Source organism: Podarcis melisellensis, assembly GCF_964234715.1.
Source record: "Podarcis melisellensis genome assembly, chromosome: 10".
In the NCBI taxonomy this organism is placed as follows: domain Eukaryota; kingdom Metazoa; phylum Chordata; class Lepidosauria; order Squamata; family Lacertidae; genus Podarcis; species Podarcis melisellensis.
In genome coordinates this window covers 64546977-64564829 of record NC_138542.1, presented here as the reverse complement: position 1 = coordinate 64564829, position 17853 = coordinate 64546977, and the positions used below count along the sequence as shown (strand labels likewise).

Genomic DNA, 17853 nt, shown 5'->3' with positions numbered 1-17853 from the left:
TCATTAGTTATATACATTTTAATGCACACTTTACCACAATCTATGTATTATTATTTTTGGGTGCACATTACTTGGCTGAGGAACCGCACAGCAAAATTCAGAAAACTGAATTTCTGAGGACGTATTTCAGTTGTGAATTGTTCTGGAAAGAGTGGATTGGGTACGTTCTCCTTTAAATGTCAGACAATGGAGTGTGCCTCCAGGGTGAAGTCAAATTGCTGAGGAAGTAACATGCACAAAAATGGATATACTAGGGTAAAGTGTGCAGAAAGAAATGCACTGATTGGTGAAAACAGTGTGCAAAAATGCATCGTTTAAGGAAAAATTGCTTCACGAAGATGTGCATCAAGGGTAAAAGTTGAATACAAAGATGTGCGATTTAGGAGAACTCCACACTATAAAATGCTGATGGGTTTTCACGAGGACTTGCTTTTTTTAAAAAAAAAGTGATGCAGAAATTAGGAGAGCTGATTCCCCCCCCCTCTTTTCAGTTCTCCTAAATTATGCATCACTTAAAAAAAGCAAGTCCTCATGAAAATTCACCAGCATTTTACAGTGCCCCACTGAAGCCTCTATAACATACCCACAAGCCTCATCCAGCTCAGTGATTTAATGGGAGACACCCACCAATGCTGTTAAAGGCCTTTCATTTATGGCAAGTTTAAAAGGAAAACCCCAAATTCCACCATCAAGGAAGCTCGATCCCAACATGTCTACGCCAATGGCGCAGTTCATAGCAATGGCAGACCCATTGATTCCTGATCACCTTTGGCAGGTCCCAGGTAAACAATTTCTGCTCCTCTTCTCCTATGTATAACATGGGTAAGTCAAACCTCTCATTTTTTCCTTATATACATGGCTAATTCTTGTTGCTTTTGCTCAACATACCGTATGCACAGTGAGCCCGCAACTTGCTCAGCGGTCACGCCTGAAGCGAAAATTGCCTATAGTCAAAACACATTGGGTGCAATGGCAGGTGAGATTGCTAATGTCTTCCCCCCACAGATGCCTGCCCCACAGATGCCTGCCCCCCACAGATGCCTGCCCCTTTCCACCCCCTTTGATTTTTTTAAAAACTTGTGTTTCGCCAAGTACATAAAGCTGAATGAGCGCAAGTTAAATGAGTGTAAATTGCAGGCTTACTGCACTGCTGTCAAGTTGCCTGTGTGCTTGATTGCTTTCTGCTCAACCTATACATATTGCTGCTTATTTTCTATATATTAACACTTATATTCCTGCATTGCAGGGAGTTGGACAAGACGAATTCTACAATTCAATGATTCTATGATCACAAAGAGCATCGTAAGTCCCTGATACGTTTTCATGTTGTTTTTCGGTCTCCAGCACTACTGAGAAGAATTTCAACCCTCGACAATGTGTTTTCAGAGACTAGCCTAATATTTGTCCTCCTGCGGGTTAAGATTTCAGTTTTTACAAACGACTCTCTCAGCTTAAATCTTTACCTTTAGCCAACACAGAGAACGAGAGGGGAGGTCAATCATTTACTCATTGTAACTCATTTACACTATGGCATTGGGGGGGGGCGTTCCCCAGCTAGGCTCTGCATGTTTTGTGGAATACAAACAATGCCCTGGCCTTTGAAACATGCAGCTACATCATAAAGAGAACATCTCTTTATAACTTTTCTAAGGAGCTGGAGGAAATGCCCACAGAGCCCATCATTTATTCTCACAGCCCAGGGTTTACCTATTACGCTTTTGTGTCGCAGCAGGGATTTGAACTCGGGTCTCTGCCCAGTATGCTGCACCAGAATGGCTCCTAGTAGCATCCGTTACATTTTTTAAAAGAACTGTTAAAGGCACAGGTCTCCACCAGGAAAAAAGACAGAGGCAACACAATTGTACCAAGACGATGCAAAATTCAGCTTGCGTGTCTCGCGCGTGATATAATTTGGGTTTCTCTCTAGGATGCAAAACCAGGTTTGATTCACTCAAAGGTTGAAGCAAAAACAAGCCCTTCAAACTTACCCTTCGTCAACCATTAGCAACCCGGAGGCCATGCCCATTCTAGCTAGTGCTGAAATTATCATTTGCGAATATTCTAAGCTTGCCAACACTTGCAATTTTTGCCATTCTGAGTTTGGAATTTATACATTCGAATCCTTGTGGTTGTATTGCATGCCGCTCACTTGCCATCTGTGGTGAAATATTAAATACAGTTCCATGTCGTCTGTCAGATGCTATATGACTGTTCTCCAGTGTCCTCAATTTTTGAAGTAAAGTACAATGCCGAATACTATAGATATCAAATGATATGCCCCAAAATGTGAAATATTCAGGGGGAAATATGGAGGTTTAGCAGCACAATACATTTTGGGAACCAGGAGAAATTGGGGGAACAAATTTGGGGGAATAAATTTGTTTCACTACTAATTCCAAGCATCCAAGAAAAATGAGAGTAAGTGGCAAAGCAGAATGGTAGATGATGGCAAGATTTGGAGCAGCTACTTTTATCCTTCAGAAAGAAGGGAAATGCTTCAAGAGAACATAGTTTTTAAGCCATGCAAACCGCCATGCAACTATGCAAGGGGCACAAATTGCACATCTTTTTCTTATCATAGTAAAGTCATGAGCTGAATTTTTGGTTAGGTTGATATGCAAATTCTCTAACACATGTCAGAATTGTGGATCATTGCTTCTCTGAAAACCTTTGAGTCACAGAGAGTTCCTGTTTATGGCAATTCCAAAGACCCGCTTGCCACAAGGGATGGGCATATCTGTCAATTTCGGTTCCTCTCAGTTTCTCATTTCCTCACTCTTCTGTTCTCCACATTCCCACATCCCATTTCACCCCAAAAAAATCCTTGTCATTTTAGTGTGATTTTGCACAAGCTCCTTTTGTTCACATTACATATTACAAATAGGGAGAAGTGCAAATGTCCACGGATCATCATGCTTCAGTTTTTTGTAGTGCTTCAGAAAGTGCAAATTGGGAAGGTTCACCTTTAAACGCAACCCAAATTGGATTTCTTCCCCCATCCCTACTTGCCGTGCCAAAGTTTTAACTGAAAAGTCACCCTGAAGCAGACCTTGCTGCATAACAAATGGTTGTCTGAACTGGTTCTGAACTGGCAAATTCAACAATCACTCCAACTCTGAAATGCAGAGATGGATTAATGGATACAAATAGGTAAGTGTCCTAATGTGGCGACACAGTGAAAGCAATCGTGTTAACAGTGGAAATCTAGCCAAGTATATTTAGGAGGACAAAATAAGTGCAGTCAGACTCCTAACAGACATATACTTCTATGTTAATAGCAGATCTTAACAGACTCAAAAGCCACCAGCATCAGAACCTGTTTTCAAATTCTAGCATCCCACACAAGCAGCATAGAAAGTTACCTTTGTGCTAGAATTGAAACAAAATTAGGAAATGTAGGAGGGCAGGAGCCTCAGTAAAATATTCACCAGATTTGAATGTTTTTTAGTCTTCCCAATCATGGGCAATGTGGTTCCTTTTCATATAAGTGAAGGAACACTAAAGTAATGCATTCAATACTTATTACTTGAAAATGGATCACCAAGATGGGAAATTGTTTCAAGGTATGTCCCCCAAACATCTAGATGATAACATTTCAGGGAAGGGGTTTGCAATGTTCTCAGTTTCTTTCTTTTCTTTTTTTAAATGGTGGTGATTTCCAATTTGTACTCCAGTTTGTTCAAAATTCACCAGCTCAGCTACGCTCTGGGAATGAACGAAATATATTTCTGCTGAGAATCCCACGGATTGAGCGAGAATGTTCAAGCGGGTTAAACCTGTTTGCAAAAACTGCGACACATAGCGATTCACAGTGGGCACCACGTACAGTTAGTTACATGTGCCGATCTCATGCCACGCTTCCTGCAAATAAATGCACACCTGTTCCTTGACTCCTTATCTTTACGAAAGGATGGACTACTCTTAAAATAACCTTTGGCTTCTCCAGTTCTTAATGAACAAAAACGTTAATTAACATTTTAACAGTGTTTCTCCAACCCTTAATTTATAACATGTAGGGTTGCAGCTTCAGCCTGGAATATATAAACTCCAATACCTTAATTAAAAGCATATGAGGATCAGGCTTCAAGCTGGAATCTGAAAGGTTCTGTTCCACTGTGCTGTGTTTTTAACCAAGGTGTTTGAAATGCTCTTGTTGATTTCTGCATTATATTTGGCAGTTTGGGTTTAATTTTCATGGTTTCGTGATATTATATAGCCCATCATTGGATAGGTAACAATGAGGTCTGGAGCACTTTTTAAAGACAAGCAAATAAAGATTGGAACCCCAATTCTACCTCCCCAGATTCCAGCGCTAAGGCAACCAGAATAAAATATGACCCATAGCTCACAGGCAGATGATGAAGAAGAGGAGTACAAACCTTTATTAGTGACTTCCCAAGCCACTTCGAAGAGTAATAAATCCTCCACTGGGAGATCTTCATCTTCCCACTGCGGAAGCCCATTGAGAGAGGTGACGGAGAGCGATCGTACCAGAGGCATTGGTGATGCTGGGGCTATTGCTTGGGTTACACGGCACAACTCAGTCCTTACAGCCTTTATGCCTTTCTTTTAAAAAGATGATATTTTCCTCCTGCTGCTGGGAGGAAAGCACCGCCTGAAAACAAAGCCCAAAGAGGTTTCAAGAAGAAGCGAAACTTGCCCAGAGAGCTTGACAGCTGATGAGTTTGAGAAAACGGCCTGACCCACCAGCCTTTAAATTGGCTCAGCAAAATCCCCCAGGCTTGTCCGAAGAGGCTTCTGCTGCTGCTGTTATTGCTGGCTGGAAGGGGGAGGGGGGGAAATCCAAGCTGTCCGGCGAGGGCAAGAACGGGCCCCAGATCAGTAGTAAAGAATTGCCACCGGACTCATCGCTCAGCATTCCTGAAAGCCCCCAGACTCAGGAATAAGCCAAAGGGCTGTGAATTGCCTTAAGCCAATCCTGCAGGAGGGAGGAGACTGCCTTAATGCCACCCAGTTGGAGCCCTGCCCAAATTTTCAGAGAGGCATGTGGAGAAATCGCAGATCAAAACTCTTCCCAGAGGTGTGGATGTTAATTAATTCAAAATCCTTTATTAGGCATAGCACACCACACATTAACAAACAAACATCATATACAGATTGTATAAAATACGGGCTCAACGAACACAATTTATCCCAGTCCTATTCTAAACTCCAATAAATAAATCAATGTACATAGATATTATAATACAACACAGCAACATCACCTACCATTAAAAACCACTAAGTGGATGTTCTGCACTTCAGCAATCATTTTTTTTAAATTATTATTATTTAAGAGAAGAATAATACTTTATTTCGAATTCAACAATAACAAAGGGGGGGGGGAACCACAGTAATCGTCGCATCAATTCATTACAGTTCACCAATTTTAACAATATATAAATAGTAATAGAAAAATTACACATCACTTTTGACTTACTGAAGTTTTCGTATTACACTTTTATCTCTTTATCTCCTTCTTAACAAATCAAAAAGAGAAAGACCAAGAAAGGAGGCACACACACAAAAAAAAAAGAAAAGGGAAAAGGAAGAAGAAAAAGGGGAGGGAAAGGGGGAGGAAAGGAAAAAAGAAAGAAGGGGGTTTGATTAGACTCACTGTATTATTATTTATACTATTTCTACTATTTTTTCACACACAGTTCCAAATCATTGTATTACCTTCTTTGTTTTCGTCTGCACTTCAGCGATTAAAGGTAAACCTACATCCCAAGCTGAGGCAAGTGGGATTTGCATGCATTTTGCAAATCAAGCTGCTACAAAAATATTTTCCATCTTGGCATGATTTATCCTGCTTATGGTAGACATAAAAGGTAAAGGTAAAGGGACCCCTGCCCATTAGGTCCAGTCACAGATGACGCTGGGGTTGTGGCACTCATCTCGCTTTATTGGCCGGTACAGCTTCCGGGTCATGTGGCCAGCAGGACTAAGCCACTTCTGGTGAACCAGAGCAGTGCACAGAAATGCCGTTTACCTGCCCACCAGAGTGGTACCTATTTATCTACTTGCACTTTGACATGCTTTTGAACTGCTAGGTTGGCAGGAGCAGGGACCGAGCAACAGGAGCTCACCCCATGGCGGGGATTCGAACTGCCGACTTTGTGATCGACAAGTCCTAGGCTCTGTGGTTTAACCCACGTGGAAGAGTACCATCTCTGGTATCAAGTCTTCACCAGCCTGGTTCCCTCCAGATGTTTTGAATGACTACTCGGGCTAATAGGAGTTGTCATCTACAACATCTGGAGGAAACCAGGTTGGCAAAAGCCATCTTATATACATTGCCATACATTGCCAGGATCCGGCCGTCGGATCCGCCCCATTCTAGTGGGAATCACTAGAATGTCCAGGAAAATCCAGATGTAGATTTTGGTGAATTTCCTTTAAAATAGTTCAAAAACTACTCTCTTTTTTGAGATTATGCACGAAAAGCTCAAAAACCTTTTTGTCCAGATTTTCACTTTTTGAAATTTGGCAACCCTATCTTAGATCATCCATGGCTAGCAAGTTACCGTCGGGCTTCCCAGCCTTGCAGATAGCAGCCTGCATCCCGAAGCCTGTGGCGCGCTGCACAGTGCGCCCTGGGCTTCGTGCAGGTATCGGACAGCCCCACAAGCTAAGGGGACAGTGGGGAGGCAGAGCGCCGCCATCCCTCTATTCCCCGACCTGGTTTGGAGGCTGGCAGTGGGGAGAAGCATCGCCAGCCCCACAAGCTCGGGGGACAACGGGGCAACCCATTGCCCCATGGAGGCTAGGGAGGCTGTCCCTGAAGGCAGAAGAGGGAGACAGAGCGCTCTGCCTCCCTCTTCTAGCTTGGGGATGGCTGCGGAAAGCCTCTGCAGGGCAGCGGAGTGCTTTTTTTCTCCTCTAAAAACTACAGTAGGTGCGTTTTTAAAAGCTCGGGCTTCCCCCACCCCAGCCCTGCGGCTGGGAGGGAATAATTTTTTTCCCCTTGATTTCCCCCCCCCCCCAAAAAAAAAAACTAGGTGCGCCCTATGGGGTGAAAAATACGGTAAATTGTTATTCTATATATTGTGGTTTTTATGTCGATCTTTTCTGTGAACCACCCTGAGAACTCCCAACACTCTAACCACTAGGCTACACAGGGTCCCATAGCATTTCCATTAAGAAAATTCCCTACATGAAGATGCTATCATCCATGTTGGTTGGGGCAGGGGGAAGACATATAGTATAGCTACCTTGCTGTCTTTCCTCCCCTCCCAAGGATGGTTATACTGGTGGGAAAAGCCCAAGCAGAAATCAATCATCATCATCATCATAATCTTATTTATTATTTATGCCCTCAGCCTCCCTTTTTGGGGTTATTCTTCCTCTTAGACCAGACAGCCCACTGCAGATTTAGGGATTTAAGGTGGTGCAAGTGGCTACCCCACACAGGGCTGAGAGGGCACATAATAATAATAATAATAATAATAATAATAATAATAATAATAATAACAACAACAACAACAACAACAACAACAACAAAACAACAACAACAACAACAACAATGCAACCTACTGTATTTTTCACTCCATAAGGCGCACCTAGTTTTTAGAGGGGGAATTCAAGAAAAAAAATATACCGGTATTTAAAGGGAGCGCTGAGCAGAGCCTGTATGCATCCCAGGCGCTGCTCAGTGCTCCCTTTCATGAGCCACGCAGTCTTGGGGCTGCCCTTCTCCCTCCTCAGGGAAAAGCCCCCAAGAGCCACAACACTCTGCGTGGCTCTTTAAAGGGAGCGCGGCACTTGGGGGCTTTTGCGGGAGGTGGGAGAAGTGAGAGAGCCGTGCTCTGTCCCTTCCCCAACCGCCTGCAAAGCCAGGGATAGCCGTGCGAAGCCTCTGCAGGGCAGCGGGATGAAGGCTGCCCCGCTGCCCTGCGGAGGCTTTGCGCCGCTAAGGCAGAAGCTAAAATAGCTAGAGGAAGTGCTGCACAGCACTCTCTCTAGCTGTTCTGGCTTCTGAGGTAGCGGCGCAAAGCGTCCGCAGGGCAGCGGGCTTCCCCTGCCAGGCCCGACAAGCTCTGGGAGTATTCCCCACCTCCCGCAAAAGCCCACAGGAGCTGCACACCCTTTAAGGTGTCAGTCCCTTCTCCCTCCTTGGGGAAAAGCCCGCAAGAGCCGCGCGGAGCTTGTGTGCGGCTCTTGGGGGCTTTTCCCGCCTGCCTCCCCCCTGCATTCGCTCCATAAGATGCACACACATTTCCCCTTACTTTTTAGGAGGGAAAAAGTGTGTATTAAGGAGTGAAAAATACAGTATATTTATTTATGTAGGTACCTACTCCAAGTGGGGGGGGGTGTGCTAATTTTGTCCTTGCTCAGTGCGCCATATTACCATCCTCGCTATAAAGGAGGTCACACGAGTACCCTTGATGCAAAATGCATAAGAAAACACATCAACTCAACCCAAGAAACAAGATTAAGGGTACGTGTTGATATAGGAATGTATTAGATAAAATGTAAAGAAATATACAATAATAAGAGTACATTCATTTGTTAAAAAAAAAAAGAATATACAACGAGATTGATAGGAAGGCCGTAGTGTTGGTACAAATATTATTTTGAAATGGCTTTATGTCTTTGTTTTTTCTTTGTTCTTTCTTTAGGTACATAAATTTGGTATATAAACTTTGTATACGTGTTGGAAATTATATTATAATATGCCCTGTAATGTAATATGACAATATATACATATGTGACATAAGAACGTTAATAAAATTTTTAAAGGGGAAAAAAAAGAAAAAAAGGAATTAAAACAAGAAAACACATCAAGAGTTTTCATTGCCTCGGCATACCAGCAGAGGTCACTACACACCCATTTAAACCTATTGCCTTACCACTGGAGTGTTGCAACCACTCTAGTCCTGAATTATAGGGGAAGGATCAGGTGTAGCTCAGTGATAGGGTCGCAACTTTGCATGCAGAGACTTCCAGAGTCAATTCCTGACTTCCCCAGGTAGGGCTGAAATCATGGAGAATTTCTTCTGCCAGTGAGTGTAGATGGACCAAGCATCTTATTCCGATGTTCCTATGAGCCTTGAGATATGTGCTGCAGGAGGATGGCTGGCAGAAAAAACGACTTCTACACCAAGCCGCTTTCGATGTCAGCCTAATTCTCTCCCTTTCACCACTCCCAAGTTGCATTCCTTTTACGTCACCCATGTGCATCTAGCGCCATCGGTGATGACTTTCATATGGAATTCTCTGATAGGAACAGGACTTTTAGACGATCTGTGGCAGCAATTTCATCACAAAGCACACAAAAAAAGTAGCCATCCATGTTGATTCACTAGAGAAAGAGAGAGAGAAAGAGAATGTTCAAAAGCCACAATAGGGCAAAATGTTGGCACCAATGAATATGTCACAAAAAGGTGAGGAAGTTTTTGAAATATCAGGGGCAATTCCTCTGGCAGGACATCAAACAAAGAAACCAGGGAAGGGAGAAGGAGGGGGAAAGCTAGAGATGGATACAAAGGATTTTTTAAATTAAATACTAACGGTGCATTCTGGACCAAAACTTCCTTGACAGTGTCCTGGCGGGTGTTGTCTGCAAGAAGATGAACCGAGAAACAGGTGAGAAGGGCTCTTTTGCAGAAACACTCTGAACTGTGATCGAACCTTAGAAACAAAGGACACAGCCTTGGACCGAGCCAGACCATTAGTCCATTCAGTTCAGCACCACCTGTCGGCATGCAGAGGGTCGCAAGGCCAGCTGGCTAGTCCCAGCTGGGTTGTCTCCTTCCAGCCGTCCCGCTGCAAAGACCCATTGGCCTCTGCTCCACACTATCAGCAGATCGAACTGCGCACACAGAATAGGCATGAGGCTTGTGAAAGCATACTACAACTACACATTTATTAATCATAAATCAGGACAAAGAAACATGTTCTCTCTCTCTACATCTTCTCAGAGAGACAGGAAAAACAAAAACTATACATACAATGTTAAAGCTATGGTTTTCCCAGTAGTGATGTATGGAAGTGAGAGCTGGACCATAAAGAAGGCTGATTACCGAAGAATTGATGCTTTTGAATTATGGTGCTGGAGGAGACTCTTGAGAGTCCCATGGACTGCAAGAAGATCAAAGCGATCCATTCTTGTGGAAATCAGCCCTGAGTGCTCACTGGAAGGACAAATCCTGAAGCTGAGACTCTAATACTTTGGTCACCTCATGAGAAGAGAAGACTCCCTGGAAAAGACCCTGATGTTGGGAAAGATGGAGGGCACAAGGAGAAGGGGACGACTGAGGACGAGATGGTTGGGCAGTGTTCTTGAAGCTACCAACATGAGTTTGACCAAACTGCGGGAGGCAGTGGAAGACAGGAGTGCCTGGCGTGCTCATGGGGTCACGAAGAGTCAGACACGACTAAACGACTAAACAACAACAACAACATACACACAATGGAAGTTCCCAGCATACTGTGCTGGAATGTAAACAGACATGTGGCTCTCGGGATTCCAGGCTGGGTCCATTCCAAGCCCTACCTGGAGATACTGGGAAATGGTCCTGGGACCTTCTGCTTGCAGGTGCATTCAGGTCCTATTTAATGATGCTGAAGGGTGACACTATATGTGTCCATGTGGGCAAGGGATATTGGATATACTATACAATTGGCATCATGGGAAAAGTTATGGAGGGAAGATTTAAAATGCACAGCATGTTGTATGTTGAAAGAGAAGTATAGGAAAACGATGTATCGCTGGTACCTAACTCCTACTAAACTAGCTAAAATGTATAGAACTGCTACAGATACATGTTGGAAGTATAAAGAGAAAGAAGGCACATTTTGCCACATGTGGTGGACATGTAAAAAAGCAAAGCTATATTGGGAAATGATTTATAATGAGTTGGAAAAAATGTTTAAAAATATCCTTTGGTAAAAAACAACACCTGAAGCTTTCTTACTAGGGATTTTAGGTCCAGAAATACCTAAGGATCAGAAGAGACTATTTATGTATGCTACAACAGCTGTGCGGATGCTACTTGCCCAAAGATGGAATGAGGACAATCTATCTACAAAAGAAGGATGGCAGGTAAAGATGATGGACTACGCCAAATTGGTGAAAATGACTGGAAAATCAGAGATTAAGAGGACAGTAAATTTAACAAAGAATGGGGAATTTTAAAAAAGTTACGGAGAATACGACACGATGCAGTTTGAAAAGAATATCTGGGGAAACCATGGAGGGAAGTCTGGAGATTCTGAGAATCCTATTTGTAAAATGAATATGATTTATGTATGATGATAAATGCTAAAAGTGAAAATGAATTTTAAAAAAGAAAAGAAAATATGTGTCCATAAGCCCTTTGACAGCTTGTGCAGGAACAAGTCAGCGGGCAGAACAGGGTCCTTCAGTCCCTGCTAGCTTCAAAATATGCCCCTTATCCAATGTGTGCTGGTGCGTCACAAGGTCATTTTTGATAGGGGAACCAATGTCCCCACTGTGGAAGGATGTGTGGATCCAGAATTGGCCTCCACAGTCACTTATGGACTCATTGTTAAAACCGTGTTTGTGGAAGACAATCTTACTCGGCTATGAGTGATCACCAAAGAAGAAGAATAAGAATAAGGTGCGTCTACACAGGATTTCAAGCATGGACAATAAGTTTGCTTAAAATGATAGTCCTGGTTCTGTTGAGTTCAAACTTATAGCTGAGCCTGAGAACAGTGCACTGCAAACACTGTTCAGCAGGCGGCACTGTTGTTATGATGATGATCGGTGCTGGATTGTTTTGTGGGAGCAAAAGAGGGTTCCACTTTATTCTTGCTATTAAATCATGGTTAGTGTGAACCTCACAGCTTCATGAAGCCTACAAAAAGAGGATGGGCAAAACAGTCTTCTTCACAGAGGGCTGCTGCTTTGAGAGAGAGAAGCGGAAAGAGGCAGATACTCCTTGACTAAGGTGAGTTCTTTGTACTCTGAAGTGCTAAGAACCTGGCATCCATAAGGACCAACTGCAAAAATTATCAAGGCAGAATTAGTTCCTGAATGTTATTTCATGCATTTGTTGAGATCGCTAGAGGAGTTTATAGAATGACTCCAGAGGCAAGGTGCCAGTTCTGGAATTGCATATATTCTATAACATTTCATGTCTCTTGCATTTTCTAACTTTACTAGAACTTCCCTTTCTGCAGCACTTTCTGTTGCAGTCCATTCTGTCAAAACCTTTCCTTTCCTTCCTTGATATTTTCTCATTGCACTCTGTTTGCCGTTCTAGTGCAACCTTTCTGTCTATTTCTCCCATTCTTTCTTGCCCTTTCCCCCAGCTTTATTTATTTGTTTTCATTCATTCATTCATTCAAATTCACACTCGAGTTAGTTAGAAAGAGCTTTAGAAAAAGTTCTGTTAGAGAAATACAGTAATGCATGACTTTACTTGTGTGTACTTTACTCTAGCATTTTACTATCTATTTGTCGCTTGTAAAATGCAAAAACAAAAGACATAATGAGAATGAATGACTGCAGATATGAATGAGATAGATGCGGCGGGGAAAGCAGTTTGCATGATAAAAGTCTGTAAGCATTGCCAGTGCTTTTTTCCTGGGGGGATGCATACCCCTAAACATTTTGTGAATCTAAGTTTGGCCTCATTGAGGGGCAGTATTTCAATATGAGTAGGGAAATGGAGAGTACCCCTAAACATTTTTTTAGAGGAGAAAAAGCACTGAGCATTGCTATTTATTTGTTGCGGTCTATAGCCTGTCTTTCCGAAACTACACACACACACACACACAAAAGCAGAGAGAGAATTCAAGGTGGCTTAATGACTAGTTGGAATTAGCTACTTTCCAGATGACAATTAAGTAAGATTGGGAAAGTTTTGAAAACTTATGAGCACCAGACCAGTATAGTGAAAAGAGTATAATATATAACAGAATCTCTGGTTCAAATCTTTGCTTAGTCTGCCAGTTTTTTAAACACACACACACACACACACACACATTTTAGCAATGTTAACAAATAAAGGTAAGTGAGGGGGAGGGAGGAAAAAGAATAGAATGCAATAAATTAAAAACAAAGACACCATGTATAATACTAACAGTAACAAAAACATAACAAAAACAAGCTTTTGCCAGATTGACCTACAGGACAGGATCATTGTGAGAATACCATGGTGTATACCCAGATTCTCCATGTACATGGCTCAGAGTTCCTTGGTTAAAGATAAGAATGCAGAGGAACCCAGGAAGCCACCTTATACCAAGTCAGACCATTGGTCCATCTGGCTCAGTATTGTTTGCTCTGGCTGGCAGCATCTCTGCAGAGTTTTCACAGAGGTAGTCTTTCCCGGCCTTAACTGGAGATGCCAGGGATTGACTGACAGAGCAGATGACCCACTACTGAGCTGCAGTGGCGTAGCGTGGGGGGTGCAGGGGGGGCCAGCCGCACCGGGCGCAACATCTGGGGGTTAGGGTTAAGGGGTGCAAATCCACAGATTAGGGGGCGCAAATCCACGGGTTAGGGGGTGCAAATTACTTGCCTTGCCCCGGGTGCTGACAACCCACGCTATGCCACTGCTGAGCTGCAACTCTTCTCCTTTGCAAAATGCAGTAAGATGAAGAGGCTTGTCACTAACTCGCCTTCTGTCTTCTCGCCTTTCCTCACTCTGCCGACCCTTGCGATCAGGACTGTGACATGATCAGGCTTTTGCTTCTGTCGTTCCTGCTGGCAGTCATCAGTCAGAATGGGACTTGGGGAAAACCTGTTCACGGGGATATCAGATCTATCCTGCAGGTTGATTTTTCAGGTATGGCTTTCATATTTATCCATCTGTCTGTCCTGCCTACCATGTCTCTCCCCTGGTTCTCTTATTCCTGGGTTGTGGGTGTTCTATGCTCTCGACCATCTAACCCAGGCATCCCCAACCTGCGGCCATCCAGATGTTTTGGCCTACAACTCCCATGATCCCTAGCTAACAGGACCAGTAGTCAGGGCTGATGGGAATTGTAGTCCAAAAATCTGGAGGGCCGAAGGTTTGGGGATGGCTGATCTAACCCTAACCCTAAGGGCATAGCAGCTGCTGGACAAAAGTCAGCTCATTCTGATCTCCTGCCACTTTAGGTCACGGCAAGCTGGTCATGCGCTGGGCAGCCACCTTAAATGTGGGACTAGGACATGGGTGGCACTGTGGGTTAAACCGCAGAGCCTAGGACTTGCTGATCAGAAGGTCAACGGTTTGAATCCCCACGACGGGGTGAGCTCCCGTTGCTCGGTCCCTGCTCCTGCCAACCTAGCAGTTCGAAAGCACGAGGTGCAAGTAGATAAATAGGTACCGCTCCGACGGGAAGGTAAACGGTGTTTCTATGAGCTGCTCTGGTTTGCCAGAAGCGGCTTAGTCATGCTGGCCACATGACCCGGAAGCTGTACGCCGGCTCCCTCGGCCAATATAGCGAGATGAGCACTGTAACCCCAGAGTCGGTCACGACTGGACCTAATGGTCAGGAGTCCCCTTTACTTTTACCTTTAGAGATGAATGGGTTTGCCCAAATTGGAATCCATTCTCTCCTTCAGGAACATTCCCCAGTTGTTGGCTCCTATGGTCAGTGGTGTAGCATGTAGCATGCCCCCTGATAGGCTCCTTCATCGAGGCCAGAGCTGTGGGGAGGCAAGCAGCGCCCGGGCCAGGACTTTGGGACTGGGCCAGTAGTGGTACCTCCTTCTCCTCATGGCTGGCAAAGGGACGACCATGTCCACCCCACCCCTGGTCTGTCCAAGAGGGAGCAGAGGGAGGGCGCCAGCGCCGTTCACCGAGGAGGGAGGAAGAGGAAGGCAGGAAAGCGCTGCCAGAGCCACATGAGTTGCCCAGGGTGCTGCACTGCAGAGACAGGATCCAACACAACAGCGCTCCTGGCTTCACGTTTCTGTGCTCCCAGGTTGGGGCTAGTTTGCAAGGAGAGACTCCCTTCATTAGATGCTGGCTGGCGAAGGGACTAACTGCTGCCCAGTGCACCAGGGGGTTCAACACTTGCCCCAGCCCGGGTGCCAGCAACCCACGCTATGCCCCAAGTCACCTGTGCTTGGTCAACTGTTTTGCCTAACAAGGCCAGATCTTTTGGACAAGCTAGACTACATAAGTGGCTCCTCTGTTTGTCCAGATCTTATAACCATGGAATTACTAAACTGGGGTCATTCCACTCAACCACAAATACCACTACAGGCTTATTGTTCCTGAGTTTCCTCCTAGACGCAGCAGATCCAGACAACGATTTCCAAGCCAAGAGGAATTCTTATCACTCTGCCCGAGGCCCTGAGGTTCTCAACCCGGCAGATCCGTCCAGCCTTTGCTACCTCATCCAAGAGAGCGATACCGAGAGCCAGATCTCTTGCAGGCTCCGCTTCACCAGGAGCAAATTCAATTTCAACCCTTTCGGACTGCGATTTGGGAAACGGCAGGGGGGCGTCTTGGATGCCGATACCAGGAAACTGGGTCCCCAGAGCAGCAGCAGCAAAATGCTGCAGTCCCTGCTGAAACCCAAACTGGACAGGATGATAGAGCTGTGTGGGGAGATGTGGGGAGAAGATTGTTAAGCTTTTCAAATCAAATCCATTCCAGGGGCCATGCATTTGTAGCACAGATATCAATAACTGGGTTAGGGAAACAATTTCAGGCACCCACAAAGAACCCTAAAAAAACCCCACAAAACAAAAAAACACTGTTGAAACCAACAAATCAGGTAAACTACAAATTCTGGCCCTAAGAATATACTCGGCCATGGCTGAGGTTATTAAACATCCCCTGCTTTCAAAATTGTATATGCTTCTGCTCGGGTGCCTCTTCTCATAAAAGGAACAATTATTATTATTATTGTCAGGTAAAAAGGACTGAAAAGTCCTTCTAATTTCATGCCATGTGTCTTTTCTTTACGAAGGAGGCTATTGTCCTGCTTTTAAAATAGACGGAAATCTTCCAGGGTACGTGTTGTTTTTCCTGAAGGAGATGCTCTGCTTGGTTGGCAATTTATACATCACCAAAAAAGGAGAGAGAAAATGCATCACCGCAGCTATGCACAACATTTGAATGAGTTAGTTTATAGGTAGATGTGCAAAATTAGAAGTGGGGGGGAATTAATGTGATTTAAATAGAAATACAATTATTCTCACTTAAGTGAGAAGTTATGCAGGTAAGGTTACACAGGTAACCTGGCTGCAGACCTTCCTAGTATGCTAAGAAGTTCTGAATTTCTATTCAAAGAAATCTTTGATGGACAACTGTCTTCTGTAAAGCAGGACAAATGGCGACCCTTCATTCTATACCTTTATGCCTCTTTTTTGATTAAAAAAATGAGGTGCCAGTCCCCATGCCTTGATAAAAGTGCCACAGGTGCAGAAAGAGGTGCCATTATTCCGTACCAGCAAGTACCATCACAAAAAAGGACGGCCGAGAAAAATGGCATTTGTTAAGCATTGGTGAATTATTTATTTCATAAAATTTATGTAGAGCTTGATTGCAGAAGCAAAGCGAAAACCCATCCTTTAGGCCTTGTCTCACGCCTGGTAGTAAAACTCAACAAGTTTGGAGAGCAGAATCCAGCCCCCACCATTTACCATGTAAACCCAAGAAGAGAAGACCTCATTTGAATTTACTTGTATTTTTTTGTTGTCATTTAGGCTTAGTTCTCACTGAGGTGAAAAACCTTTGTCTGGGGGCTACACAATGTCAGACCACATGTGGAAGCTTATGTGGCAAAACTCCCTCATAACAAAAACAGTTCCTCCTGTAAGAAAATTAGAACGTCAGGGGGAAAGTTAAGCTGGACCCCTTTCGTGATAATATTCAGTGTGGAGGCCATTATTTCGGGAGGAGAAAGATTCAAACTGTATTGCCATTGTTGTTGTTGAGTCATTTAGTCATGTCCGACTCTTCGTGACTCCATGGACCCGTAGTCAAGACTTAAATTTACCCTCAGTGGGAACTAGGCTTCAGCACAACCAATATTCAAGTTTGCCGTCTCGTCAACAATGCTTTGTGGTGTGCTATTAATATGGCACAAAAGCTGCATGTTTGTTTTCTGACAATAAAATGTGTTATGTGTGTCAAAATATGGATGTGAAAACGGCCAGTGTTGTGACTTAATTTCCATCTACAATGAAGCAAGTGGGAATACTGGTTTCACTTGCTTCCCTCAGACTTTTGCCCTCCTTCCAGGAGCAGAAAAGGATGCTTTACCAAATCAGACCATGGGCCCATCTGGTTCAGTCATGTCCACATTGTATACAGAATCAGGTCCAACTCCCTGCAATGGAGGAATCAAAACTGAACCTGAGTCCTTTTGCATGCAAAACATGCTCTACTATTGAGCCACAGCCTCTCTTTCCCAGTTTATAAATACAAATGTATCCCACCCCACCTGCCAATTCTGTTTTATCTATCCAGGAGTTTTGTCACTGACTAATAATTTGTGAATCCCTTTTATCTGCAGTGAACAAGGCAGAAATTCACCATTGTTGAGGTTCGGACAGGCCTTTTCAAAACAGGGTCAGAGAGAGGATTTATAGATCCTGGAGGAAATGACTCAGATTGTACTTCTTACATGCATTGGCTGTCAAGTTTTCCTCTCTGCTTCATATGCTACTGGATCTTAGTGAAATAAGATTCATCTGCGAGACAATTTACAAAGCATCAACTCATAAAAATATGTCGCTGCATAACAGAACCATCAGATTAGCACAGGATTATAAAATACAGAGCAAATGACCATCACTGAATCAAATTAGTTCTCTAAAAACTCATGAGAAACACATGTTTTCAGCAGGAAGTGAAACAGCAAAATCGTAAATGCTGGTTTGCTATCAGTGGGGGAAATACTGAAATACTGGTGCCGAGAGTTCACACGGAA

At 43.8% G+C, this 17853-nt stretch overlaps 1 protein-coding gene and 1 long non-coding RNA gene across 3 annotated transcripts in view; one reads left to right on the top strand and one right to left on the bottom strand.

Annotated features, from left to right (window-relative positions):
* The window catches only part of GYS2 (glycogen synthase 2), a 49382-nt gene extending 44417 nt beyond the window's left edge, over nt 1-4965 (bottom strand). The window contains exon 1 of the mRNA XM_081926982.1: nt 4380-4965. Coding sequence (XP_081783108.1) covers nt 4380-4500 — 121 coding nt within the window. The 5' untranslated portion in view covers nt 4501-4965. The remainder of the gene's footprint in view (nt 1-4379) is intronic.
* On the top strand, nt 2959-17056 carry LOC309378880. 2 transcript variants are annotated; one of them, XR_014172242.1, is made up of 3 exons: nt 2959-3150; nt 13643-13763; nt 15201-17056. It is a non-coding gene; the product is annotated as an uncharacterized lncRNA (long non-coding RNA). The 2 variants fall into 2 exon arrangements; XR_014172243.1 differs by lacking the exon at nt 2959-3150 and adding an exon at nt 11794-11918.
* The last annotated feature ends 797 nt before the right edge of the window (nt 17057-17853 follow it).